This window comes from Desarmillaria tabescens (assembly GCF_030435595.1).
Source record: "Desarmillaria tabescens strain CCBAS 213 chromosome Unknown EV420scaffold_16, whole genome shotgun sequence".
Taxonomy (NCBI): domain Eukaryota; kingdom Fungi; phylum Basidiomycota; class Agaricomycetes; order Agaricales; family Physalacriaceae; genus Desarmillaria; species Desarmillaria tabescens.
In genome coordinates, this window is record NW_026848315.1 from 379,406 (window position 1) to 404,899 (window position 25,494).

Here is a 25,494-nt window from a genome sequence, read left to right on the forward strand (position 1 = left end):
GAGTTTATATTGGGTTTATACTTCGAATGAATTTAGTTATCAACTTCGAGTTGTTAATGTATTTGTTTCCATTCGTATAGCACTTTGAGATGAAGTTCCTTGAAGTTTCGATTAAAATTCGATTTTTAGCATCAAGCTGTGAGGACCAAACGCACTTTCAAGAAGGTCACCGCGCAATTTGAAAATGCGGACTTTGAAACGCGCACAATGGCCAATTTTCTATTCTTCTCGCGAAGCTTGTCTATCGACTTGTTGCTTCTTGCGCCGCCGCCTCACAAAAGTCCACCACCCTGAAGATGGCAGAGCTAATACCCAAAGTCCAAATAGTGAGCCTTGTTATCGGCTATTTTTCAATAATAAACACCCGTAATGAATCAGCCTTGTATTGCAGATGAGCGGAGCTTCTGAGGACATGTCAGCCGCGACATACAAAATTCATGACGAATCGCATACCATAGGAAATGCTCTGCGATGGATGATCATGAAAAAGTACGTCTGTTGTCACGGTGGTGGCCCGTCTGACATCAGGATTTCTAGTCCCAAGGTCGAATTTTGTGGATACAGGTATGCATCAAACTGTTCCCCATTCTTTCCTTTCTTTGTTCGTGCCCTACAAAGACAATTGGTCGCGTCGACGTTGCTCTCGGCTCTTTGTCGCTGCATAGATGACGCGCCAAGGGAGTTTATACGGCACCATCTTTATTGTCCTCATTGTGCTGATGCAAACGTCTAATAGCGTCCCTCACCCTTCCGAAAATTTTATACATGTTCGCATTCAAATGTACGGTACGTATCGTGACCTTTCGGGTGGAAATCCAACGCTCACATAGGGGTCCAGATCACCTATCCTCACTAACCGCTCTCTTAACGGCCCTGGATGATCTCGATGCTCTATGCTCCACCATTGATACTGCATACCGATCAAGTCTACAAAATGACATCTATGAGCGATGGGAGGAAAAATCTTGATGCTAGTGTATAGATACTATGCAAGATTTCGTGCTCCCCTGTGACACGAAGGCAGGCCTCTTGCTCGTATGGCAATAGTAGACATTTTTCCAAAGGTCACGTCGATTATCGGATTTCCGTCATCTTGTGCGAAGAATATGTCCACTGAACAATGGATAAAAGCAATTGTCGCACCGTACTACAGCTCCCGTCCAGTCTTCTCTCCGTCATCGCCTCCTTTGGGTATTTCTGCCTATGCTGGATCGGTTCATATTAAATCGTGTGCACTTGGTGCATTGTCGTCATCATTATACGACGCCGAACTTAACCTGCTTACCACTGCCATGTGAACCAAGTCGTTACTTTCTCGATCACCCTGTTCTTACATGTCAGGTCAAGCCAAAGGGCGCTGTACGAATGTTAATACCAATCACAGCCGTCCCGGTGTCTGACAAGGAAAAAGATGCAGCATTTCGTTGATACGCCTACCTTCATAGACTAGGGACTCCGTTTAGATTGCTTCACCTATGAAATCCTTGGAATTACTGATTACCTCTTATCCGTAGACCCAAATGCGATCTCGGCGGTCTCATTCTCTTGTCCGTGATTCGCTGTTTTTGGACTGGCGGTGTTCCCGTAGCCCATAAGCTGACCTGAACTACATCCGGCGGTGCTCTTTCATTGTTGACCAGATGATTATCGCTGATCCGAAAAGCCAAACCTGTCCTTGACTCGTTCTCGTTGTTGGTACAGCGCTCACAGTGGATGTGGTTGCGAGCGTTTCATGAGTTGATAAGAATGGTGAGCGCGACTGAATTTTTTTTAGATCGGGAACCAGTACAATCTCCCAATTAACAAGACCATAAGATGGAAATTGTTCGACTCATGATGTCTCCAAAAAGCTCTGTTAGTATTCGCACTGGATATAGCTCGGCATCCAAGGTACGCCGTAACGAAAGATGTGGATAGACACATCGGACGCCTCCGAACGTTTTGGTGTTGTTTCCTTGATCAGCGTTGATGGAGTGCCGACGTCTATACGGGCGATGTTCGTGCCCAGTGTATGTATGGGGTTATCCATATCTCAGCGTTTCTGACCTGTTCTTCTTGTAACGTTGAGCAGTTTGGCTTTGCATTTCCAGGGGCGGGGACCTCTCGCTACATGTACACATCTTGTATCTACAAGCAGTCAAATCGGATTCCTATTTTCAGAGGTTATTTACAACTGTCCACCGGCTTCCTGCTATTAGTGCCCATCGGAGGGCCTTGACATTCGGTTCACTATAACTCCAAGCGAGCTGATACTGTCTAGACGAACAAATGGAGAATCCTTTGATTTTGTCCTTACGCCTGTATTGCCTGGCAATGCACGATGTCGGAGTCGAGTCCAAAACGAGCCCAGAACATCCTATTTACCTGCAACACCTGGATTCTCAGCCCTTCAACCTCATCCGTGTGGAAACACAGCAATGGTACACGGACCAAAAGATGGGTCTTGATAAGGCGGTGTGTCCCCGTAAAGGAATGTACATAATTTACCGACAGAATTCATGGAAGCTGTCCCCATGCATGAATGACCTGGCACTTGGGCTGGTCTCACTTCGGAGTTCCGGACCGCACTCAAGTGCCCAATTAGCAATCACCCCCTTTTCACTTACATACGGTCACCATAACGAACGTGCTCGTCGATTGTCTGGCAACAGCAGTCATCTACGCAAAAGATGGTGACATATATCACATTCAGCTCTTCTTTCCTGACTGATATTCATGTAGTACGCAGACATCGAAAGCCTCGTGCTATCTGGAGAGCTCTTCAACGGAACCTCGCGTTCCTCATCACCCATTCGAACACCATCGCCGTCTTCAGACAAAGGATGGCACGATGATGAGATAGATACAAGCAATGCCTTGGTACCTCCGGAGCCTCAGCAGGATTCAATCGGGATGGGTCCTGGGCGTACTGGTGTCAAGGGTGTCATCCGCGACCGCAACGAGGCCGAAACCCTTGAACGACAACGACAGGCCAATGAGATGGCGGAGCTGAGGACCCGCATGGAGAAGAGCAGTCTTGGAGGGAAAACCTACTTGGAAGAGGAAAGAGAAAAGGCGGACAGGGGTGATGAGAAAGTGGATCCATTGGTGAAGAACGAACGCGAGCGAAGAGATTTCTTTGGGATGGTAAGGCAAGGAAAGTTCGGACATCTGAGGGAAGTTGGCGTACGCAGTTTTGTCCAGGCCGTTGAAAAGGAGGATCAAGGAGCCTGGGTCATCGTGCACATCTACGAACCGGTGGGTGTCGCTCCACCGCTGTCTGCACCGGGAACTAAATACATTACAGTCGTTGGACAGATGCTATACTCTTGATGAGACTCTTTCCCGCCTGGCTCGGTCACATCCGGACACGAAATTTTTGCGTTGTCGGGCATCGGCCCTCGGTTTCGCTTCAACTGGTTCATCAATGACCAAGTCAACGACGCACCGACCGCCTCGTCCTATTCACGATGACGACGACGACCCCTACAGCGACAAGGACGATGACCACGACGAAGACGAAGACGAAGACGAATATGAATCAGATGAGCAGGGTTATGCTGAAGAAGACGTCGACCTTGACATGCTTCCTACCATGCTGGTTTACCGAGGTGGCCAGCTCATCCACAACTGGGTACGAGTGGACTGGGAGGCGGGAGCCACAGGTATTGATGAACTACTCGAGAAGTGAGTCCGAGGAACCACACTGTCTATGTTCATATCATGACCTCACCAACAGGAATGGCATATTGCGCCCAGCTGAATCCTTTCTTGGGAGAGATAATTTTGGTCTTCCGAGTGATGACGAAGACGATGACCTCCTCTGGGACGAGGAGAGATGATAGTCCTGGACGGGATTTACTTATAGGCATATTGGAGAGCCGGTAAGCGTTCTACCATTACCTCTTCACTGCTTATCATCAAGTCTATGTCAGATTTCTCTTGTATCTCCTCGCTTTGTATATCTTTAGTGGTCAAGTGCATCGTTGGTTCAAGGATCAAAAATCCTGTCTCTTTGCCGGTTTCCAGGCTCCACGTCTCAGACTGCATCATCGCCTAGTCTGTTCAGTATGTTCTCCTCAGGTAACGCCCGCAATTCTTGGCTATGGTTCAACGGCAACATCTAGAGTTACCCCGCCCGTGGACTCCATTACAAGAGCGGATTTACATTTACCTCCGGTGGTCAAGATTGAAGCTACATACCTCAAGCTCTAATGATCATTTTGGGAAGATAATCCCAGTGCCGTGCCACGACACATAGACGAACGTGCTCCCGTCATTGCACCTTCGGTACATACCTAAGACGAAGAAAGAATTAAAATCTATGCTGGATTCGTTTCACCATCCGCTAGGTCTCGCTTTTCTCACAGCGAGGATATAAATCATCTCTCGCACTCAGCACGAAGTTACCTTGCCAGCCTTCTTCGTACGACGCAGACTACTTAGATAGACTGGACTCAGAACTCCCCAGTCATGTTTTGTGTCATGATGTAACCAGGGACTCCGGTTACTCACCGGCTACTTCCGGGATACTCAGATAGGCAGTAGCGTACGATTCTCTCTCTCTAGTTTACCATCACCTGTATCGTCTCGACGTCTCTTACAGAGCTCGTTCCTCGCACTTCGTGTGATTGAGTTCTTCAGTGTTGCTCTGTGGCTACGAGCCTACACATGATCTATCAAAATAATCAAAACGTACACAGATTAGCTCAATCCACGGGAAAGAAAGAGGTAAAAAGTGCGAGAATCCCACGAGTGGCTCTTATCACCGATCAACAGCACAATAGGTCTTTACTCTTTACCCCTCAAAGCCTCAAGCATGACAATCGCGTCCACGCCCTTTGACGTTGTCGAAGATGCTGATGTCATCCTTCGATCTTCCGATAACGTTGAATTCTTTGTCCTGAAAGCCTTTCTCTCCTTCGCTTCCTCTTTCTTCAAGCACATGTTCTCGGATGGTAATCCAGATGAAATTAAAAACGGTTTACCTGTCGCTCCAGTAGTAGAGACAGCAAAAATTATCCGAAAACTTCTTCTCTTCTGCTATCCCGGCGAGCCTCCACTATTCGAAGACGTCCAGGAGGTCACAGAACTCCACGAGGCTGTTTCCAAGTACTGTATGGACAGTGTCGAGAAACGCATTCAGAAATCCCTCCTCAAATCACCCCTCATTCTTCAGGAGCCTGTGCGTCTCTTCGCCATCTCGGTTCATTATGGTTGGCGAGAAGTATGTGAGGCAGCCGCTAAGAACACCCTTTTTCATCCCGCCAGTGATCATCCATCCATCAAGGAGCTTAGGCTGATCACAGGTCTCGATTACCGGCGCTTACTGGATTACCATAAACGATGCAGCGCCGCTGCTGAAACGACAGTGCAGCGCACGTCTTCCTCGAGGCGCAACATGTATTGGAGAGGAATACCTGAACCTTCATCTTCGTGGTGGTGCGCTGGCTCTCCGTGCTGCTCAGATGCACGTTCTAGCGGGTGTTGGGTGTCTGTGGCACCGTGGAAGGAGTATCATGTCCATCTGTGGTTGATGCGGTACTTCGAGGATGTAGCAGAGAGGCTGAAGGAACGACCTAGGGGGAAAACAGTGATGGATGATGATATTGTGAACAGGTTGCTTAATAATATTAACTGCGCACCGTGCAAGGCGACAATGGTAACGGAAATGCGTATTCTCACGGATCGACTGTCGTTCGAGGTGGAAAAAGTGATTTCGCAGGTAAATCTTGAGCACTCCTTTGGGTTCGGTCTGCTTATAATTAAATCTGAGTGTAGGTCCCGCTTGAATTGGATCTACCTTCATCCTCGAATATGTAGACTACTTTCAAACTTTACTGGGTTTCCTATAGATTTTCCACATAGCATATGTACATAATCAGTGATATGACGATGACACGGAAGCTGATCCGAGGCAAGCCGATCATGTAGTCTAAACTTTTATCCTGTTCCCAGCGTTCACTTCTATTCCCAAGCGGTGCGCGCAGTAAAGAATGGTCAAAGCTTGCGAATAAGGTACCTCGCCGAAAACCTATCACTTACTGACGATCTCGTACATATAGCATCAGTTTCAGCATGAGCCCAAACGTTGATGGCCCTTGAGTGTTGCTCAATTGTGATTTGGTTGCCTTGAACCCTGACCATGCTTTGGTTAGTTTAGAGATGGGACTAACCTCTCTGTCTTCCAATATCATGGCCTTTTCCCCTGTCTGCACTCTCCCTTTCGCTTCAAATCCAGACATTGATGGCATAGGAATACGTGTTGCGACTTATCTACAGCTTTTCATAGGTATAATCACTCTCGCTGTCTCTCCACGTAGGGCTGTCGACTCGTGGTGGGCTGCTATAGTAACCTCCCTTGGGCTGCAGATAGCTGCAATCGTGGATTACAAGCAGCTGTCGCTGTATCATGCGCTCATTGTAACTTGGCTCGCTTTCCCCGTTCTCGTCATGTCATCCTTCTACGGGTTCTTGTCATGGACGGAACGACTCTCTTACGAGATCAGGCTGGGCATTAGTGTGCATGGGGTCACATATGTCGCGTATGTTCTCTGTCACTCTCCTATTACTTACTGTTCATGCTCGTGCGTTCAGGGTCAACCTATGGATATGGATCACTGCGCACTCTTTTGGCGTCCAGAGTGAATGCAATGATCAGGTCAAGTTTGCGTTATTTGTGCTCGCAAGACCAACAGGATGGATACGTTACTTAGTCCTTTACATACGTGCGTACTCAAACAAATTCATTATGAGCCTTCTTGATCTTCGTCTTTTATAACAGTTGGCGTGTGGACCCTTGCAATTGTTGTCCCATCTACTGTCGGGGTGGTTTTTCTATGTCTTCGCTTCGCCGCTCGCTTCCACCCGGCCCTGCGAGCCTGGTTTGATGCCAGCCCGACACCCATATTCACACGAAAGCCTTCCCTCAATGCCGTTGTTGCTGCGCTGACAGCACTCAACCTCTTCTCTCTGGTACTCAGCACATGCATGGTTGAGCTAATGGTATCCTCTAACACAGATATCGTGGAGGGTGGAAACGATAAATGGACCTTCGGACAGGTCATAGCGATGATTCTAGTGGCAGGGCCTTTGGTAACCCTTTGGAAGACAGTATTGGAGGAAATGAGACATGTGAAGGGGGATTCGTTGGAGCATAGGCCCGCAGCCGCGTTATTAAATATCATAAAGATGAAATGGGGGAATATGAGGACCAGGGGAGATGATCTGGAGAGGCGAGTCATTGTCATTTGTTTTTGACTCGTAAGGTTTAACCGAATAACCGCCGGACTATAGCACAGATGCACGCTCGAAGACTTTAGGATCAGATTATGAACTTCAAGATGTCGACCCCACGATAATTGACCAGCCAAGAGCATAAGGGCGATTACACAGACAACATGTAATCTATATGCCAGTACTGATCTTCACATAAACGCCGAGTCACCTACGCGTAGGACTTGATCAAATGTCAAACCAACAATATTCCTGTACAGCGACGAAAAACCGGGCAATGGATGTAGGGGCGACGCCTTGGTAGGGAAAAATGTATTCAAATAAGTTCGAGGAAAGGTATAATTGATTCTGTATGAATCAAGTTACCCGAGGAGGGTTTTATAGACCGAGATTACAGAGCAGTGCGATAGTCCAGGGAAAGTGGCGTCCGACGCTTCCCATCTTCCTTGTGTCTAGATGGGAAGCGATGGAAGCGATATCTGCGTGAATACCTTATTTGTAGGGTACGAGTATATTGTTAGATTAGATTAGTATTCGGTGGAATGAATTCTGTGGTGTCTTTTGTACATAATGAACTCTGCTGAGGCTTCAAAGATATATACAGATTTCGAGGCAGCAACTGGAGGAATAAGAGAGTATAACGATGAAATGGTGCTGGGAATTTTTGTCTGATATCAATCCGTCTTCCATTATCGCCAGTTTCATAGTGCCATTGATGTCACGGCTTGGAACGGTCCAGCTGAATTGGGAACCAAAACTCGACCAGAACGTTCATTTTCACATCGCGATCAGTTGACATGTTGAACTGAGCCCAACTTGGGTTTATGGTTTAGCGGGCGGTGTATGTATTGTGGCGGAGTTTTCAGCGGTTACAATGCGGGTGATCCCACTATATGCATTACCAGAACCCAGTCACGAGAAAACCGCATAATGACCCCCCAGAAGCACGAGCAGTTCACATGAAAGACACGGGCTTGTGCGTTCGTTAAAACCCTTTAGCTTAACTACGATTGGACAAGAGCTGTTAGCCAAAGCGAGTGCCGATTTGGATCATAGAGATTAAAAATGGGATCGTTTGACAAGAGGGGGATACAACGTTGCTAAACAGGCTGTTTGTCAGGAAATAATGGCCCGAAATCGGAGTACTTTTGTCATCGCTTGGATCAAGAAAAAAAAAGCAAAAATGAGTATACAGCCTGGGCATTCTAGATGATTTTGTATGAAATGATAAGGGCACAGTATGTTTATTTTGGCTGGACGAACCTTCAACGAAGGTGGGATCGGTCAAATCTGAGATCTTCCGACGTTGCCATTACCAGATTAGGATTGATACACAATGACACATGACCGCGGGAAACTCGTCTCCAGTCCCTGTCGTTTCTTGGATCTTGACGCCGCGCACGACGTCGACGGCGACGTGCAAGCCATCATGGCCAGCGTCAACGGCCATTTCTCTTCTGCTGGCGACATGAAATCTCACCTCCAGAGTCTTCTTGATAGCAAGGAGCAACAGCTCCAGCAAGCCGCGACTTTTGGGCAGCGGGTTCTCGCCCAACGAATGGAACTTGAGGATCGTATCCGGCAGCTACAAGAGGTCGAAGCCGACAAGACAGACGATGAAGACGTTGAACCTGAGGCGGTACTGAAATACCAGGAGCTTACTGATATGATGATGAGCTGGGATACGGAGAATGCATTACTTTCAAGTGCATTCAACAGTTCAGTACGTCCTACACCATGTCGCCCTCATTTTGCTCTAAGAGCTTCTGATAGATGGAATGCTCCTCTATTGCCGTCTCCGACTTACCTCGAGACGAACCAGAACGTTCGCGTACTTCAACCAACACTTCCGCTGCACAATCTCGGCGGGCCAAGAATGCTGCACATCGTGCCGACGACGTCGGTGCGTATGGAATACTTTCCTTTTCTTTTGCTTACAATTCCACCAGAGTTTGCTTTTGAAATTGGCAGTGGTCTTCTCAATGAAGTACGACGGCTTCAAAGTCTTCTCGGCGAGCGAGACAAGGCCATTCAGGACATGAAAGAGGAGAAGGATGATCTTGATGGTACATTGGAGTCACTTCGAACCGCTCTCAAGCAGCAAGAAGCAAATGCCGGTACGTCCTAGCTTATCTTTTCTCAGTGGCTACTAAATTTTAGTGGTAGACAAGTACAAAGAAGAGAACTGGAATCTCGAAGTTAGCCTCCAGGACCTCCGTACCCAACATGCCGATACCCAATCCACCGTTCAGCGCCTTGATTCAGAACAAAAACGGCTCACGAAACTTCTCGCTGCCTCCCATGACGCCTCCGAGCAGTACAAAAACGAAAATGCCCAGCTTCAAAGTACTATCGAGGACCTCACAGCAAAGCATGAAACTGACGTGGCTTTGGCACGCAAGCATGCCGCGGCTTTGGCGCGGGATAAGAGCGATTTGCAACAGGCCATAGATAGGCTCAAAGCAGAGAAGGAAAGGGCTGGCAGGAAGTTTGGTCGGTTCGGAAGTCCGGCGACCCCTAACACCACCGAGGGACGTCCAGACGAGGACTATCTTACCCCCGCTGGGTATGGTGATGACGTTTTCAGCAGCGCTGCCTCGACAAACAGGAGAAACAAGGCAGACACTTCGTTACTGTTTGGCGATGAAATGGATGGAGACCTCTCACCCGATCAGAGCCCTATGTCAAGATCACCATTCCTTGCTGCCAATCATCCGCTCAACGAGATTGAGGTTCTGAAGCAACGTTTAGCGCATGCACACCGGCAAATTGCGACGTTGAAGGGTGGGTTAATGCGGGAAAGAATGGGCAAGGGTAGAGGGACTCCCGTGGAAGATGAAGATGAAGAGGACGGCTTTGAGGACGTCGATGATGAGGACGAAGAAAATATCAAGCCGCGCTCTTCGTCGACCAGATTGAGGGGTAGAGGACGGGGACGTGGCCGTGGTCGTGTGCGAGGACGGGGTCCAACCTTGACAGAACGCCTTATGGCTGCTGATAGTCCATCATCGGTCAGTGAGTATTACGATGACGCGTCCCCGACGCGCCGTGCTTCTGTACCTCCCATCCATTTCCAAGGCGCGGACGAAGACGACATGGAGGATGTCACCGGAGAACCGGACGACGACGAAGATATCTTCAAGGCCGATATCGAGCCGTCAGCAGAGTCACCATCGAGGCGTTCAAGTGTAGCAAGTGTAGACGGTATGGATCCTATGTTCGCCAACGTCCTTCGGCGAACGCCGTCAACCAGTTCCATACCTCCCAATACTAGTCCTTTACATCAATCTCTTCTTCGTCGTTCGACAAGAGGCGGTACTGTCGGAAGAAGATCCAGAGGCGGTGGTGCGTTCCCAGAAGGAAGACCTCCTTCGTTAGTTGGACAGCCGGAAGATTTGACTTTTGCTCTCAGTGGTGTATCTCCTCACGGCGATAGCATTGGTGAATTGGTACAGGTTGAAACAGCCGAGTTTGGTTGTCAAACCGAGTTTGAGGAGGAACAGACACTGGAAGCCATACCCGTATCTGTGAAAGAGAGTGCGCATATGGGAATTCAATCTGAACCAGAAGCCCGCCCCGCAATCATCTCGACGTCTGATATGTCTACACAAACTGACGTCGAGGAACCTGCTTCCAAACCTGCTTTGCGCGATGCAGGAATGGGCACAGATCCCGAGCCTTCTCCCTTGATGGTGCAAGCAGAATCCCAGACTCCTCGCGTCTCTACAAAGGAGATCGATGTCCAAGCCTCGCTGCCGCCTGCTGCCGATTCACTAGTGCGGCGTACTACCATCACGCAACGTGATTCCCCTGCCAGTGGTTCTCGTTCCCGATTGGCGTCCAATGCAACCGTTACTGCCAGCAAGACTTCACCGCGTACTTTCATTGGTTCTTCCTATGGAGAGGAGTCAGACGCAGATACAGAGACAGGTACCGAAACCGACATGGAAGATTATCAAGATGCTCGACAGAGTATCATGTTGGGATCGACACCTTCACAATCAAGAGATGACTTCCACTCCATTCGAATGTCTTCCATGCATTCCGAGTCCAGAGATGATTTCCATTCTGTGATGACCATGACCGACAATGAATATGAAGACAATGACGACGATGATACTGATGCCGAAAGCATCAAGGCATCGAGATTGGCTAGTACTTTGCCTTCTCCTATCCCGGCATTTGTTTCCCCGCCTGTCTCATATGATTCCAAGTCTATCGAGGCCATTTTGATCGGAGAACCCCCTGCACCACCACCGAAACCTGAACTCAAAGAGATGTCCATTCAAACCGACGAATGGAAGCCACCTCTCCCTACACCAGCCGTTCCCGTAGCTCCTTTACTTTACCGAGTTGGATCTACTTCCCAACAGTTCCAGTTCATTCCCCCAACCTCTCCGCAATTAGCGTCCAATTCCAACGGACCATCAACTATACCTCCCGCCGTCCCCACTCCTACTTCTCATATATTCAGAGATGCCAGTGTTCGTCATCAACGCACCTCAACGGATTCCCGTAGACAGTCTATTGAGTCTGCACTTTCGTCCATCTTTGATGATGGTCCGACCCCGAAGGGGCAGGCAGCTACGCTGGCTGTTGTAGACAAGTCTCGTCCACCAATGATGGCACTGCCCCCACCTCCCCGAGCTCCCCCGCCCCTGGGAAGCATGCCTCCTCCGAGTTTCATACCCGAGCGAAGAATACCCACTACCTCAACTGGAACGTATGATGTTCCTCCTCCACGTCCATCATCGCCCCCGCCTCTAGAACTCATTCAACGTGCAATTACCCCCACTTTCGGATCTGTGCTTTCAATCAGCAGGACTACTTATGGTCCTCGATCACATGGATCTAGCATGCCACCTATGCAACAAGGGCTGCGTCCTCTGCCATCTACAAGTAGCTTCCGGTCTGCCGCGAATGCTGCAGCCTTGTACGTCCCTCACGGCCGAACCGGAAGAGAAATGTCGACGACGTCACTAGTAACCGACCGGTCGCCTCGATCATCGATGTCCTCTGATCAGAATCCGTTCCGCAATCCAACAACGCCCCAGAATAGGGCGACGGATCTTCCTGGACGTGGAGAAGGTCATCCCACGGATCCGGCGATCATCCATTCTATCACGCAAACAATGATCGGAGAGTTCTTGTACAAATATACGAGGAAGACCATCGGGAAAGGGTACGGAGAGCGAAGACATCGGAGGTTTTTCTGGGTACATCCGTATACGAAGACTTTGTACTGGAGTTCGGCGGACCCGGGATCATCAAATGTATCAGAGTCCAGTGCAAAGAGTGGTATGTATTTCCCCTCATTCCGTACCGTGTTTCCCGGTTAATCTGGTGCTTTAGCCTATATCGAGGGGGTGCGATCCGTCCTAGATCCTAACCCGATGCCTCCAGGCTTGTATCAGTATAGTGTCGTGGTGTCTACCCCTCAGAGAGAAATGAAGATTACGGCGCCGACCAAGGAGCGGCATGACATATGGCTTAATGTTTGTCTGATTACTTGCTAATCTCTTCCGATTTTCAAAGCTGATCCCCCTTTAGGCTTTGAAATATCTACTGTCAAGACCAAACGCCATCAATGTCAACTCTCCGGGGAATGCCACTACAGTTCCTGACAGTCCGATGTCTCTTGGTGACTTTGCTGATGACGACCGACGCCCTATCATGTCGAGCCCACAAAGTCAGAGAAGTGGACGGAGCACGCGGCGCGCAGTAGACATGTTCAACACGACACCAAGAGGCAAACGGAGCAGATCGCAACTTTCTGTTGGTGGTTCCATTGGCAAGCGGTCCGGAACACCGGCTGCAGAGTACCTACGGTGGAGCGGTCCGGAGAGTCCTTACAGCCCGACGAAATCCTTCGTGGACGTGCATGGAGATGACGAGGACCTCGATTTTGAGCTGCATGGCGAGTCTGACGACGAGAATGGTTTTGAAGGGTTGGAGAATGTGCGTGCTTGTTGTGATGGAAGACATACCGTAGGCCATTCTGGGCGACATCATAACCACCACCATCATAACGGGAGCGGACTTGATCCTAATGCCGCTGGTCCTTCAGAACAGGCTCGGCCCGTATCACCGTCTGCGTGGTCGTTCCGATCGAGCACAAATTCTCACGAAAGTGGAAGCGCAACCCTGTTTTCATGGGGTCGGAGTGACGGCAAGCTTCGATTTGGGTCGCGACGCTCTGCGAAAACGTCAGTCACGTAGTGATCTATCATTCTGCATTCTCTGCATCGGATTGGAACAGTTGATTTAGTACATGGCAATTTCATTTTTTTCCCCTTGTTTCATACTACACATACGTTGCTCTGCCTATGCTCCTTGATAATCCTGTTGCCATATTATGACTATACCATTATCGCTCCTTTTTTTTTCCAAGTTTTCTTCTCTCCCGAAGCGCATTTCGTTCGTATTATCCATTTATCCATTTCTTGTGTTACGACATAATACTGAATATCCATACGCTCCTTCAAGAAAACTCAGTCATCCACATTTTGTCACTATTGAGTGATCCCAGACGGCCTGCTTTTGTTCCCTGGAAAAAGAGTACCACCTGGATGGGAGTTAACACGCGTTTCCCTTGTAATCCCTCAGATAGAAACCTTCTTTGCCCTCAAGTAAGGCGAAGAGCATGTACTTTGCACACTCTTCGGGGGCAGTCGTGAACCGCCGGATGATGAAATCCACTAGAGGCAAGAATAGGCGCAGGAGGCAGTAAGAATAGTTGTTGACTCCGGCAGTATTGACAAACCAGGCCATATGTGCCTGAATACTATACACTTGGCATATTCCTGTTCGTAAATTATTATTCGACGTGATCACCTCACGATTAAGGCTTACTTCAACCATGATATCGTTGTATGGAGCACTTGCAATGCCAACCAGGTAGCCTCCCCGCCACGACTTTCTCACTCCTAAGTCATCACAATTGACGCTGGACGGGTACACTTGTGGCGGCACCAAGGAGTTAACAATGGAAGTAATTCGTGAATGATCTTGAACCGTCGTGAGTATTATCGTAAGCTCAGCAGCCTATCGATCCTCTCCTCTGTCTCATCTCTCCCAGTCCATATCTGGAAGTACCCTGCCGGTAAGACAAGGAAATTGACAGGCTTGTAGACAAGTTCAGATATCTGCTTCGTGAGGACCTCGATGTTGGTCATTAGCACCGCGTCGCAATGGATGAATTCACGTAGAACTGGGTCTTCTGCCGTGTTGGGAATAGACGCGAAGGTTTTTTCTGCGGTGGACCGATTACGGCCAATGATAATGAGGCCGTTGGTGTAGTGAGCGATGGCTTTAACCATCGCTTCGCCTATGCCTGAGGTCCCCTCGATGAAGACTGCGACGGGGGTGTAGGATGGTGACCATGATGTGTTAAAGTCTCGTACAACGGTAAGCTCTGGCATGCTAAAATTTGGAGCGAGTTACGCGAGCCATGTCAATATATATTGGGCGACGTCGCATATATACATTGAACGGCGCGTAGCGAGGCGGCGCGGCATGATGGCCTGGGTCCAAGGAAATTCTATGGACGTCAACTCTCCGACTTCTTTCTCCAATCTTGCTCCTCTTCCAAGCAATTTTCAAGCTCGAAATACTTCATCCGTTCTGTTTGGCGCCTTGGACTAATCAGTTCATCTGCTATGTCGCACCTGTATCACCACTGACCGGGACCGCCCCTTTCAACGTCTGGAAAGAACTCGGTAATGCAATGTTTTCTTCTACTGTTATTTTGGAGGAATCGCTTTTACAGCGCGTTATCCACGTAATAGTTGGTGAACGTCTCTCTGTTGCTCGCGAGGTACTAGTAGTCGCCTATAACGCAAGTTTAGGATCTCCCTCAATTCCGTCAGTTTAACTTTGAGAAAAGGTAATGTTTTTCATCCTGACTTCCTACGCCGGATAAATCTCTAAGTGGGTATATCTTGTTCCAAGCGGTAGGGTTGCATTGTGAACGAAAAGGATTACATCATGAGCAATCAGAAGCCTAAGAGAAGGGCGGCTTGGGAAGAAATGCGTATGGTGCTGGGCCCGTATCTATAGATGCTGTAATGCATTGGCGCCAGATATTTTACACCCACGCCGCAGGGTCTTTTATGAACATGCAAAGGGAACGATTAGTGGTGGCCAGGGGCATTCTTTAAATATCATAGGATCAAGAGATTGTCCACGGTAACATTTCCCTAGCAAAGGGATTGCTCTAGAACACAATACAACGATACCAAAGAGTTCCAGACAGCACGCGGGAACGTCGGTCCTGCAACAAGGAACACGACATCACGAGCCTCCTACGAAAGAAAATCAGCTTCGATCAATCCATATTGAGTTCGACCTGGACAGTAATGATAAGCCCAAAGAGAACATCAGAATGAAGAAGTAACTATACCTTCGAAATCCGTTCGATCTCATCTGTGAACAATCTCACGAACGGATAAATAATCCGGTAGGCACCTTTTCTCCACGCCTCAATCCTACTAGCTAAAATTCTTGATGAAAGTCTTCCCTGTGGGACCTTCGTCCATAGCAGCCTCTGACCGGGGTGGCCGTTTTGATACTTTCACCATGCCGTCAAGGGGGGTAGAAACCGAGGTATTCGCGCGCTCTGGGTAATATGTTTATAGCCAGGTCCTTCCAAGGGTCCTTCCCACAAGGCTGAGAACACCAGAAACGGCCGTTCAAGAACTCAGAGTCTGAGTTTCCTGCGAGTAAACGCGCAAGGCAATACTGTCTATAGTGGCTAACGTGTGGACGATGATAGTTTTTGTGTTCATTGTTGCGAGTCATAACGTAGTTCCGCTTGTCGACGTTGGGGACAGCAAGGGCCCGCTTGGCCGCTTGATTGGTGACAGTTTTCCAGCCAGGAAGATGGCGGTGACTACAGACACCTTCATCGCTGCACAAGGGATTAATTTAGAAGAAGAGAACTCAGCGTTGTTGGTGTTGGAAAGATTACGAACCTTTTCCAGGATGTAGCACTGTATGGCGTTATCGGAGCCAAAAGGAAATTTGTCCCAGGGAGCCTCGCGCCACTCTGGCGCCACGGTGATATGCGGTAAGCTACTTGCAGGGTCTGATATTTGCGCGGGTGAGAAGACGATGGGTAGGGGAACAATTCTGATAATTCATAAGGTCGAAAAATTATCCCCGTACCAACGAAGATATCCGCTTCTTGGGGATTATTGTAGGGGAGCACCAGCAAAGATTTGTGGGCTAAGGTCTTTCGCTGGAAATGACTCCGAGGCAGCATGGAACAAGCAGAAACGGAGCCCCGTCCATTGGCTTAAGTAGTCAGGACAAGCCTGCTGATTTTCGTATGATGAGAATCGTAGTTTTTCTGTTCCTTATCCATGAAACGCTTGCCCAGTGTATAAAAGTGTATGTGAATATCTGCCAGGATCCAGAAACATACTGCCGCACGACGGCCCGGGCGAAAACTGCTTCTTAGAACAAGACTGGCTGGACCCTATATGCCTGGCAAGTCGGAAGTTGCGATCCGCTAAGCAATGCCTAATCGTTGGATTTGGATGTCAAATCCATCGTTGTCGAAATTGGACGTTCGACAGTTTCGGAGCGCTTCAGAACTTGAAGTCGGGCCGTAAGCTGGAATTCGAGGCACGTGTTAGTGCTTACGCCACATGGCTTTCCGGACCGTTCGCCACTGGCCACCTCCATTCTCAGTGTCCTTTTACGACTGAAAGGTATCTCTATTCGCACACGTCGCTAATACTCTTACGTGTGATTTCTGTCTTCTGGATGTCTGTCGCAGAGCCCTCTACAAGATCGCTCACTGTCGGAACTCCATTCGAGTACAACGAAGGGCGTGAACCGGACACCGTAATTTTGTCCTCAGACGAAACAGAATTTTATATCAAAAGAGAATACCTCACAGCTGCTTCACCGTTCTTTGCGGGGCTTTTTCCCCCGCAAAATACTCCAGTAGAAACGCGAAATGGGCTCCCAGTAGCTCCCTTGCCCCATGATGGTCGATCGCTTAGAAGTCTTTTATATTTTTCTTATCCGATTGCCTTGCCAACAATGGAGATCGGGGACTTTGACGTAGCGTTTCAACTCGCCCACCAGTACTGTATGGACGGCATTCAGGAGCGCATCAAAAATGTTCTCTTGAACTCGGCCCTTCTTTCTCAAAAGCCGCTCGCTGTGTTTGCCATTGCTACATCCAATAAGTGGCAGGCAATTGTCATCCGGGCTGCGCGTTTTACGCTGCAGCACCCGTTGAAATTCACGGAGGAACCCATTGAAGAACTGCACCGTGTTACTGGCACGGATTATCATAACCTCTTGTCTTACATCGGCTGTGCGGAGATGCGGCGAAGAAAGTTCTGACACTTAGATTTCACCGTCCGATAACTCGACATGTGTCTAATCCCTCACTCGGTGCCGCAGCACCGTCAGTCCGTCCATCGTTGGCTGCACCAGCTCCGACACCACCATCTTTCCCATTTGGTGTTCCAACTTCTACTGGATTTTTTTTGGCTCAACCCTCCTCGTCCTCCCAACAGTGTGCTCCAATGTTCGGCAACCTGTACTGGATGGCCTCACTGCCGGCACTATGGATGATCGCCAGATCTGTCGCCGAACGGCCAGACCAAGATGCCCCATGCTCCACTTGCTCTTTCGTCGATGTCGGTCTTCCCGGCGGCCAAGTTGTGTATGCCTGGGTGGTCAGTTATATCAAGGACCTTTCCTCCAAAGTTAGTGAAGCGCCACTGAGCGGAGCCGTTCGAGATAATACTCTCCTGGACAACCTCATAAAGAGTGCTTCGGGATGCAGCCGATGCTCCGTAACTCTGTACTCTGACGTACAGAAAGCCTCATAAGTTATTTCTGATGCCATTTCGAAGGCCATTTCGAAGGTACGAATTTTTCCCTTGTGGTTCCGAAGGTGGACCGACTGTCGAACTTCTATGAACCTACAGGTACAGCTCAAAGTTGCCAAATGAAGGTGAAACCCTTTATCCATCGTATTTATCAATAAAGCTTCGCGCAGCCACCGTCTTCTCATATCATCATTTTGTATCATATTTTCGGTCTCAATCAAGTTCCTGGCTACCGAAATACATGTCTCTCTTTCAAAGCTCAGACTAGGGCACCTGTAACGGCATAACATGTTTGGGGCTGAGAAATGCAGAAAGCCTGAGTTTGTCTTCGATTCGTACCACTGATCCATTTAGATCCAGGTTTCCCTTCCTCAGGCCGAGTTACTCGCACGTAGAATGAATCTGGCTAACTACGTCGATCGCAATTCTCTTCATCACAAGATCACGTCATTTGTCGAGCCCGTAAACAGACCATCATACCGCTGGTTGCTCCCTGCCTGAAACGTAACCTCCGGTCTCTCTTGATACCGCTTTTGCAGCTGACTCACCCATCAAAACGAAACGTCCTCTGTAGCTTGTCAACCAGGAAGCGGATTTCTCATGTCACATCCAGCCTGACCTTCCGATAGGACAAACGGGTGATCTGCATCCGAACCGACTACTCGGACCTTGCACATTTTTCTAACTTCTAAGCAATGAGCCTATGAAACTCTAGGTATGTACATGCTCCCACCTGTGTCCCGATGATCAGCCTAACCGTGGAATTCCTTAAACCCATTAGGTGCAACTACTCCCAATTTCACTCTGTCAACACTTGCACACTGGAATTTTATCATCATGCCATCACAAAAGGAGGAAACACGGCGCGATCGGATACAGTATTGTTCTGATCCCTTATATTCGACGCGTTCTCATCTAGGCATGGCTGAGTGACACTTATCCGTTTGTACTTATACCCCCTCTTTCTGTTCCTTCTTCCTCCCTCCTCCCTTCCCGATGCCTGACTGGAAATCCCAGTCAGAAATTACCCTCGATAACAATGTTTTCATCAAGCTCATGCACGCGCTACTTGGGGTATATGTGTGAGTGCTGCCTTATGTCGTGGATGGGCCGCGTGGCTAATCTGCATGACGAAGTTGGGAATTTTTTGTTTCTCTCTCTTTCGATTGGGATTTCATGTCGAGACGAAAGAAGTTTCGTTGGCCCATGGTAAGTGGCATGTATTCCTAACGCTGGTCACTGTTCTTATTGTACCCTCAGATCTTCTACTTCCTCAATAGATACCTTCTCTTATTTGCGCTCGTCGGAATGTGCGTTCCGTTTCTCATCATCTATTTGAAACGAGGGTTCTTACCTTGGCAACAGTGCAATCGCGCTGAACATAACCAAGTGAGCAGTTGACGTTGTCACCTTCCGACATGGATTTGTTATTGAGACTGATCTTTAAGGGAAGTCAACTGTCAGGCGTTGTATACGTTCAATCAGGTGTGTTCCATAGTTCGCTTCCTCTGACGCCACACTGATCCCCTTGACCAGCTGGCCGGTAATGCCGCCGTTGGCCTGGCTAGTATCAACCTCAGTCTCCGAACGTGAGCAAAACTCCTGCCTTCGAGGGAAAAACTCGCCCTAATGCCTCTTCCATGCAGAGTAGCGGTTTACGCCCAATCGAAAATCCTAATTGGTGTTCTGATTGTGCTTATACTCGGCCACTGGTCTTTGATACTACAAGGTACGCTCTGGGGCTATACTTTCACCGGATTTTGGGCCCTCCAACACGAATTCTATACAGGCGTTCTCGTAGAAGCGGAATGGATTCCCGAGACGGAGACCTGCGTAATCACCTCGGCAAACAATACAATCCTCGCCGCAACTTTCATTTATTCTATGGTCTTCGACTTCATCATTCTTATGCTGAATACGTACAAACTCGTCGGGAGAAGAGGTCCTTCTGGCGGGAGCCAATTGACGAGAATGTTGTTCTCTGATGGTCTCGTATATTTTATTATTGCGTTAGTGCCGATCGAGCATCCTCCATCTAATAGTCTGATGAGACTAATAACGTTTTGTGATTTACAGGTTCCTGTCAAACTTAATAGCGACGGTTTTCATGTGCCTCAACCTCAATGCTATTATGAGTGTTATCTTCAATGTCCCTGCGGCTATCGGGAGCACCGTGAGCCGATCATCCCTTGTTTTTAGACTTGGCTTGCTTATCCATTTCCCAGATTGTCGCATGTCGTGCTGTGAGACGACTCAATAAATTCTACCACCGAGGCGTTGAAGTGTAGTATGTTCCTTCCTTACGTTGCCTGCAACCTGATCCGAGCGCCTTGACTAACGATGCTTCCATAACAGCGCCAGCGGGTCAGGGTCGAATTCAAACGATACACCACCGCGATTTCGAACAATGAATCAAGTTGCCGTAGGCGGTCGCACTCTGCGCGGTACATCCACTGTACGGCCGCCGCCCTCGGATCTGACGAGTGGGGTACACGTGCAAATGGAAACCTTCACTCGTACTGACAACTTCAATAACGGCACTGTCTCTCCCACCCATGTAACTTTCGAGGATGACTCCACTGACAAAAGGGGAAGCGTGATCGTGGATGACCTGGAATTTGGCGACTCCGAGAGCAATAAGCATGAGGAGTTGTAAAAAAATGCGTATCAAGGGGTGCAGGAGGGACGGAAATAGAACTGTATTGGAATCTGGAGGACGGATGCTTATAGTCGGGGCAGTCCTTCTGATAAGTAATGTAAATTCGACGTTTATTTCTTGTACCGGCGGAATGCTTCAAATATACAATGTTCTAGACCCGTCTGGTCCAAGCCAACGCCTTCAAGTATAAATACAGAACAACTTACTTCGAGTTCGAGCCCACTTCGAAAAATCGCGGCTATTGAAAGTTGCTGTAATCCCTCTTCCGCAACCTCACATTTAGCGCAAGGCGCATTCGCAGGAATTAAGAAGCTCCTGTCAGCTGGGTGGGCATATGGCTGCGAATGCCGTAGCGTTGTCGTAACTAGAAGACGCCACGGACACCAGGTTCAATCAGTGTGATATGGGTCGTCGTTCTTCCGTCTCATATTGCTGCTTCACTGCTTCGCGGCAGCGTTCTGGCAGCCGAAACTGAGATGTCAAGTAGGACTGGGTAGTGGACAGGGACAACTTTACCAAGAACCGAAAGAACTGTCACTGATCTCGCACCAAATTTCGCACCGATGCACATGCAAAATCCTCCATCCCTGTTGGAGCGCGGACCACTCCGTCGGCGTTTTTTAAACCAGAACGATATGAACAATTGTAGGACTTTCAAGTTCAATACTAGATCACCGGTGATAAAACGTTCGACATGTATAATGAATGGATCACAGAATAAACATCATAACTAAGGAAAAATACAATCATGTATACACCATCATCTGGATGAAATTTGCCTGATTAGATGGCACAGAAGAGATGCGCAGGCACTGAAACTCACACTTGTCGAGCGTTTCTAATTTTACAAGACTGCGTAGGGGTATACCGGGTAACATTATCTATGAGAAGCGTTAACTTGAGTTACGCATGACAACCCACGGGATCACTCACAAAAATACGCCTCAAAGAAACAGCGTCCAAAAGTGGAAGACGCAAGGTAAACACCGAAGCACTCAAATCGAGTTGTATTGTGCGCAATATAATCTTTTTGCTGGCTTCTTCTCTCCTTCCCCTCTCCTCCATTCTGGGGTCTAATTATCGATACAAGTCCCACCCAATCCCCTTCGGTGATACGTACACAAAGTTTCAGCTTTTTGAGTTCTTCGGGCGACAGCAGATAGACAGAGGTCGAGAATCCAGTAACGAATGCAAAACGAGCGTGGAGTGCGATAACAAGAAGTGCACAGGAAGTTCAAAGGGCCGTGCCCATTTAGTATGGAGGCCTCTTGAACTCGTCGCGAATATGTTGAGCCTCTGGGTCATGATCGAACATGCTCTCGGGCGAGCCTTTAATGACATTGCCCATAGCATCGTATTCGACGAAGTCTCCTGGAGATTCGAATGTCTCCATCTGGAACAATATCCGAGTTAGAAGATGTCAAGAATTCTCGTAACGATATCACCTGTACATGGACACCGTCAACAGCACTAAGGCCATTAGTAGCTACTTTGGGGCGCTTCGGCGGTACTGCTGACGTTGTCGTTGTACGGAAAGCAAGTGTTGAAGCCACGGTAGTACTGGAGAAGATATATCAGCTAAATATTTCCGTATGGAAGAACCACCCTACCCCAAGAAATCCGGGCCTTCTGACGTATATTTACTTAAACGGCGTACCGCACGGCAGGCCACAATCTGTGGAGAGAATGAGATATAATCAATATATAGATACGATAACTCACAGTCGATGCAACAGCTGCAGGAACATTGGCTATAATAGACATGACAGCATTGAGGTTGAGAAGCATGAAAATCTGTGGAACGTTGAGCATGAAACAGAAAAGCAGCACAGACAGACTTACGGTAGCGAGTAGATTGGCGAGGAAAGCGATCACGAAGTAGATCAGGCCGTCGCCGAAAATCAGTGTGACTAGCATAGAGCGGCCAACTCGGGTAGCGCTGGAAAGGTGGTGATCAATGCGAAACGAGCGAGGTTCATACAGACAAAGCACCGACCTAGGAGCTCTGAAGACCAGTTTCCAGCCCGTCAACATGAGAACAGTAAAATCAAAAGCCATCGAGTAGATGAATGTGACAGCCAAGAGTTTGTTGTCTGTTGAAGTGATAGCACAGCCGCCTTCACTGGTCCATTCAGCCTTCAAAAGTACACCTGCGAAGGTCTGAGATTGACGGCAGCCATAAAGTGGGCTAACTCAACAGACCGTGAAGGAGCAGAGACCAATGGCCCATAATAACCACGACAAGCGGGATTACAACCCAAAGGCTACGCGACCATACGGCAATTCTGTCAAATGGAGACATAAGAAGTGGTCTGAAACCAAAAACAGCACCTACGTCCGAAGAGAAAGATTAATCGATGCAAGTCCAATCGCAGCATTCCCAAAGAGCTTGACGCTGTATTAGACGCCGGTAAATGCGTAGATCAAGGAGGTGTACCTGGTTGAATGTATACAAAGCTTGACAATCTATCGGTCTGAAAAGATATTGATGAATGGCGCAAAGGGTGATGGAGCGGATATTACTTTGTGACATTCAGTGCGACGGCGCTGAGATAACGTTTAGGTCAGGGGATAAAGAGCAAGGAACGGGATCCTCACATTCCAATGAGGGCGATGAGGAGGAAGTAACGGTTCAAAAAGTAGAAGATCTGGGCTGCCGTGAGCGATCAACGGACCTGTGAGTAGCTCGACCACGCACCAAGGGCCACCGGAACGGCTTTTTACCCGAGACGTATTGCCAGTCGAATGGCAAAGATGTGAACCACTCCCATCTGCGAGAATACGCGTCAATGTGTCGTTCGAAGGCGCATATATCCAGGTATAATGATTGAACGTACATATAGAGGCCCAATAGTGTATGCATGAAACGTGAAAAGGCCACTGAGATACAATGAGCGATCCGAAGAGCATCGTCAATCTGCGACCGAGTGACGTACCACCGTCGTTGACGATTTCTTCAGCTGATTTCCAGTTGACCATGGTGGATCCAGACGAGGTCGTGGAGGAAGGAAAGGCAGGAGGGAAACCGAGTGATGAGCAAGGGTAAGAAGGGGAGGGAACGAAAAAGGTAGCACGCCGTACGAAGCCAAGGTGGGGTCCTTATAAAACCTTGGTGAGCGGACATTACACGACCTGCCATCGGATGCCACACTTCTTCCTGAGAAGATCGGGGGATCAGTCACCCTCCCATGTCCTTCTATCCTCCGGCGCTTGCTGTTTTCCTGACATTTTACGGCTGAGCGTGTGACCAAAACCATCCTCCAATCCTCCTCGCCATACCCACGAAATCGCGTAAATCAAAGGCAGAGCAAAACTTTGACCTCAACAATACCCACCCAATATGGAATTTCAACGGCCACTGATTTTAACACGGACAAATTCCAGATTCAGATCCTTCGGTCCCCCACTGGACATCATGGGCCAGAGTTTGACCGTCTGACCAAATGTTCGTATTCTTGTCTTCGCTGTGACGGCAGCCTGTCTCTTTCTGCGCAACCCAACCGATATGGCCATGAAATTCATTATCCATGTTCATATAATCTGATTGAAAACGTCTAAACGAGGCGCCCTCCTGCCGATTGACGATCCTTATACCCCACAGGACATATGACTTTTAATCTATCGCAGAACATAACCTCCAGGTATGATGGTTCTCCCAAGGAATTTTGTCCCTCGTAAAGGGGGCTCGAGTTATTTTTGACCTTCAGGTTACCTGTCGAGGCTGCTGATTTCGTGTTGTGCTTATGTTCTCCTAGCACCGGTCGGACCCCAGGACTCCCGTCAGATGTTTGGTATCATGGAAGTGTGATGATGATGGTAACAGCGCGTCTACGCTTATACCTGCTCTTTTACTACCAAAATTCTATCATTGTTTCTTCCTTAGAGAAGAGAATTCGCCGTCCTTCTGCCCTTCTACTGCGCTTATTTGCTACCTCTACTCGCCGTCTTCGATTTTGGGTCATTGCTAGGCGGCATTGTCTAATCAAAAGTCTATTTCAGCATCCTCACCCTCCTTGATGTCTCCAAGCTAACACCCACGGTCTCCGCGCCACCTTGTTCTAAAGCCTCCGAATGTTGTTAGAAGAGCTACGTCCTCAACGGAAAGACAAAGCGCGGCACTGGAGCCCGAGGGGGAATTTGCTAAGTTCGCCACACTCTTTCCAGAATCTCTCGTACCTGGTTGCATATGTAATGCGAAGACCTACTTGCCTCGTATGCATTCGGTCAACTGTGATTTACTCCCGACGTGTTGTAAACTATTCCTTCCGCATCATGATGGTGGAGGTGGTTCTCCGCCAATATTGACTCTGCGACTCCCTGGGCTTTTGGAAACACCAATCAGCTCTGGTATCTCCTACCTGCGGCTCCATTCTTTCTCTTGGCACTGTTGCGCTTACTATTGTTCCAGAGCCTGATAGTGGCAATTTGCTTTCACAACGTATTCAGTCGTAATGATGCACCGCTAATCCAAACGCTGCGACGTTGACTTGGTGAGAATATGATCTTCCGGTCTCGGCTTTAATTAACAACTTTGCTTGCACATGATGGGATTAGCTGCCACTTTTGGCGGCGGCGGTTTGCACTGGTCTGCCAGTGTCAACTACCTCGAGATTTCATGCGTCCCTGCACCTACCGCAGCAGTTGTGCTGTGGTTCATTGCCCGGCCTCGTTGGGGCCTCACTTCCTCAGACCACCCAAGTCGGTGTGATAGCATATACGCAACGTGCACTTCTTGATCTTCCACGACTTGTACACCTGTTGATTATT

At 48.6% G+C, this 25,494-nt stretch overlaps 9 protein-coding genes across 9 annotated transcripts; 7 read left to right on the forward strand and 2 right to left on the reverse strand.

Moving 5' to 3' along the window:
• The first annotated feature begins 194 nt into the window (after positions 1-194).
• On the forward strand, positions 195-1,086 carry EV420DRAFT_333482 (RBP11-like subunits of RNA polymerase). Its single transcript, XM_060481738.1, has 5 exons — positions 195-326; positions 392-489; positions 538-564; positions 737-786; positions 839-1,086. Exons 1-5 carry the CDS (start codon positions 297-299, stop codon positions 967-969), a joined length of 336 nt encoding a protein of 111 aa, XP_060331060.1. The 5' UTR covers positions 195-296; the 3' UTR covers positions 970-1,086.
• Positions 1,087-2,518: 1,432 nt separating this feature from the next.
• On the forward strand, positions 2,519-3,829 carry EV420DRAFT_333642 (thioredoxin-like protein). The gene is made up of 4 exons (XM_060481739.1): positions 2,519-2,672; positions 2,722-3,237; positions 3,287-3,666; positions 3,719-3,829. The coding sequence occupies exons 1-4, from the start codon at positions 2,670-2,672 to the stop codon at positions 3,819-3,821; spliced, it is 1,002 nt and encodes a 333-aa protein (XP_060331061.1). The 5' UTR covers positions 2,519-2,669; the 3' UTR covers positions 3,822-3,829.
• Positions 3,830-4,554: 725 nt separating this feature from the next.
• On the forward strand, positions 4,555-5,932 carry EV420DRAFT_1540683 (uncharacterized protein). Its single transcript, XM_060473089.1, has 2 exons — positions 4,555-5,704; positions 5,761-5,932. Exons 1-2 carry the CDS (start codon positions 4,799-4,801, stop codon positions 5,800-5,802), a joined length of 948 nt encoding a protein of 315 aa, XP_060331062.1. The 5' UTR covers positions 4,555-4,798; the 3' UTR covers positions 5,803-5,932.
• Positions 5,933-6,174: 242 nt separating this feature from the next.
• Positions 6,175-7,239, forward strand: EV420DRAFT_1642538 (uncharacterized protein; the record flags this gene model as incomplete). The annotated part of the gene is made up of 3 exons (XM_060477378.1): positions 6,175-6,524; positions 6,577-6,707; positions 6,764-7,239. The coding sequence occupies 3 exons, from the start codon at positions 6,175-6,177 to the stop codon at positions 7,237-7,239; spliced, it is 957 nt and encodes a 318-aa protein (XP_060331063.1).
• Positions 7,240-8,597: 1,358 nt separating this feature from the next.
• Positions 8,598-13,613, forward strand: EV420DRAFT_333654 (uncharacterized protein). The gene is made up of 6 exons (XM_060481740.1): positions 8,598-8,938; positions 8,989-9,118; positions 9,165-9,332; positions 9,382-12,513; positions 12,568-12,710; positions 12,766-13,613. Exons 1-6 carry the CDS (start codon positions 8,645-8,647, stop codon positions 13,432-13,434), a joined length of 4,536 nt encoding a protein of 1,511 aa, XP_060331064.1. The 5' UTR covers positions 8,598-8,644; the 3' UTR covers positions 13,435-13,613.
• Positions 13,614-14,072: 459 nt separating this feature from the next.
• EV420DRAFT_1308323 (uncharacterized protein) lies at positions 14,073-15,080 on the reverse strand. The gene is made up of 2 exons (XM_060468524.1): positions 14,899-15,080; positions 14,073-14,849 (listed from the first exon to the last, which is right to left on the reverse strand). Exon 2 carries the CDS (start codon positions 14,634-14,636, stop codon positions 14,241-14,243), a length of 396 nt encoding a protein of 131 aa, XP_060331065.1. The 5' UTR covers positions 14,637-14,849; positions 14,899-15,080; the 3' UTR covers positions 14,073-14,240.
• Positions 15,081-17,058: 1,978 nt separating this feature from the next.
• Positions 17,059-17,538, forward strand: EV420DRAFT_1229888 (uncharacterized protein; the record flags this gene model as incomplete). The annotated part of the gene is made up of 1 exon (XM_060466534.1): positions 17,059-17,538. A coding segment is annotated over one exon (480 nt), but the record flags the coding sequence as incomplete, so codon positions are not given.
• A 1,526-nt stretch (positions 17,539-19,064) lies between these two features.
• On the forward strand, positions 19,065-21,001 carry EV420DRAFT_1678946 (uncharacterized protein; the record flags this gene model as incomplete). Its single annotated transcript, XM_060479188.1, has 11 exons — positions 19,065-19,150; positions 19,205-19,277; positions 19,329-19,378; positions 19,434-19,457; positions 19,517-19,553; positions 19,605-19,657; positions 19,715-19,797; positions 19,858-20,077; positions 20,145-20,241; positions 20,294-20,355; positions 20,424-21,001. 11 exons carry the CDS (start codon positions 19,065-19,067, stop codon positions 20,722-20,724), a joined length of 1,086 nt encoding a protein of 361 aa, XP_060331067.1. The 3' UTR covers positions 20,725-21,001.
• Positions 21,002-21,979: 978 nt separating this feature from the next.
• EV420DRAFT_1678962 (uncharacterized protein) lies at positions 21,980-23,970 on the reverse strand (the record flags this gene model as incomplete). The annotated part of the gene is made up of 14 exons (XM_060479189.1): positions 23,664-23,970; positions 23,565-23,607; positions 23,426-23,498; positions 23,326-23,375; positions 23,251-23,274; positions 23,165-23,201; positions 23,063-23,115; positions 22,930-23,012; positions 22,724-22,877; positions 22,570-22,666; positions 22,450-22,521; positions 22,338-22,402; positions 22,173-22,287; positions 21,980-22,120 (listed from the first exon to the last, which is right to left on the reverse strand). The coding sequence occupies exons 1-14, from the start codon at positions 23,704-23,706 to the stop codon at positions 21,980-21,982; spliced, it is 1,050 nt and encodes a 349-aa protein (XP_060331068.1). The 5' UTR covers positions 23,707-23,970.
• Between the last annotated feature and the right edge of the window lie 1,524 nt (positions 23,971-25,494).

Coding starts and splice junctions, on each gene's coding strand:
- EV420DRAFT_333482 (XM_060481738.1), top strand. CDS start 297: ATGGCAGAGCTAATACCCAAAGTCCAAATA. Junction 327..391: donor TAATACCCAAAGTCCAAATA/GTGAGCCTTGTT, acceptor CTTGTATTGCAG/ATGAGCGGAGCTTCTGAGGA. Junction 490..537: donor CGATGGATGATCATGAAAAA/GTACGTCTGTTG, acceptor CAGGATTTCTAG/TCCCAAGGTCGAATTTTGTG.
- EV420DRAFT_333642 (XM_060481739.1), top strand. Junction 3,238..3,286: donor TCGTGCACATCTACGAACCG/GTGGGTGTCGCT, acceptor AATACATTACAG/TCGTTGGACAGATGCTATAC. Junction 3,667..3,718: donor ATTGATGAACTACTCGAGAA/GTGAGTCCGAGG, acceptor CCTCACCAACAG/GAATGGCATATTGCGCCCAG.
- EV420DRAFT_1540683 (XM_060473089.1), top strand. CDS start 4,799: ATGACAATCGCGTCCACGCCCTTTGACGTTGTCGAAGATGCTGATGTC. Junction 5,705..5,760: donor TGGAAAAAGTGATTTCGCAG/GTAAATCTTGAG, acceptor ATCTGAGTGTAG/GTCCCGCTTGAATTGGATCT.
- EV420DRAFT_333654 (XM_060481740.1), top strand. CDS start 8,645: ATGGCCAGCGTCAACGGCCATTTCTCTTCTGCTGGCGACATGAAATCT. Junction 8,939..8,988: donor CAAGTGCATTCAACAGTTCA/GTACGTCCTACA, acceptor AGCTTCTGATAG/ATGGAATGCTCCTCTATTGC. Junction 9,333..9,381: donor GCAGCAAGAAGCAAATGCCG/GTACGTCCTAGC, acceptor TTTTAGTGGTAG/ACAAGTACAAAGAAGAGAAC.
- EV420DRAFT_1308323 (XM_060468524.1), bottom strand. CDS start 14,636: ATGCCAGAGCTTACCGTTGTACGAGACTTTAACACATCATGGTCACCA.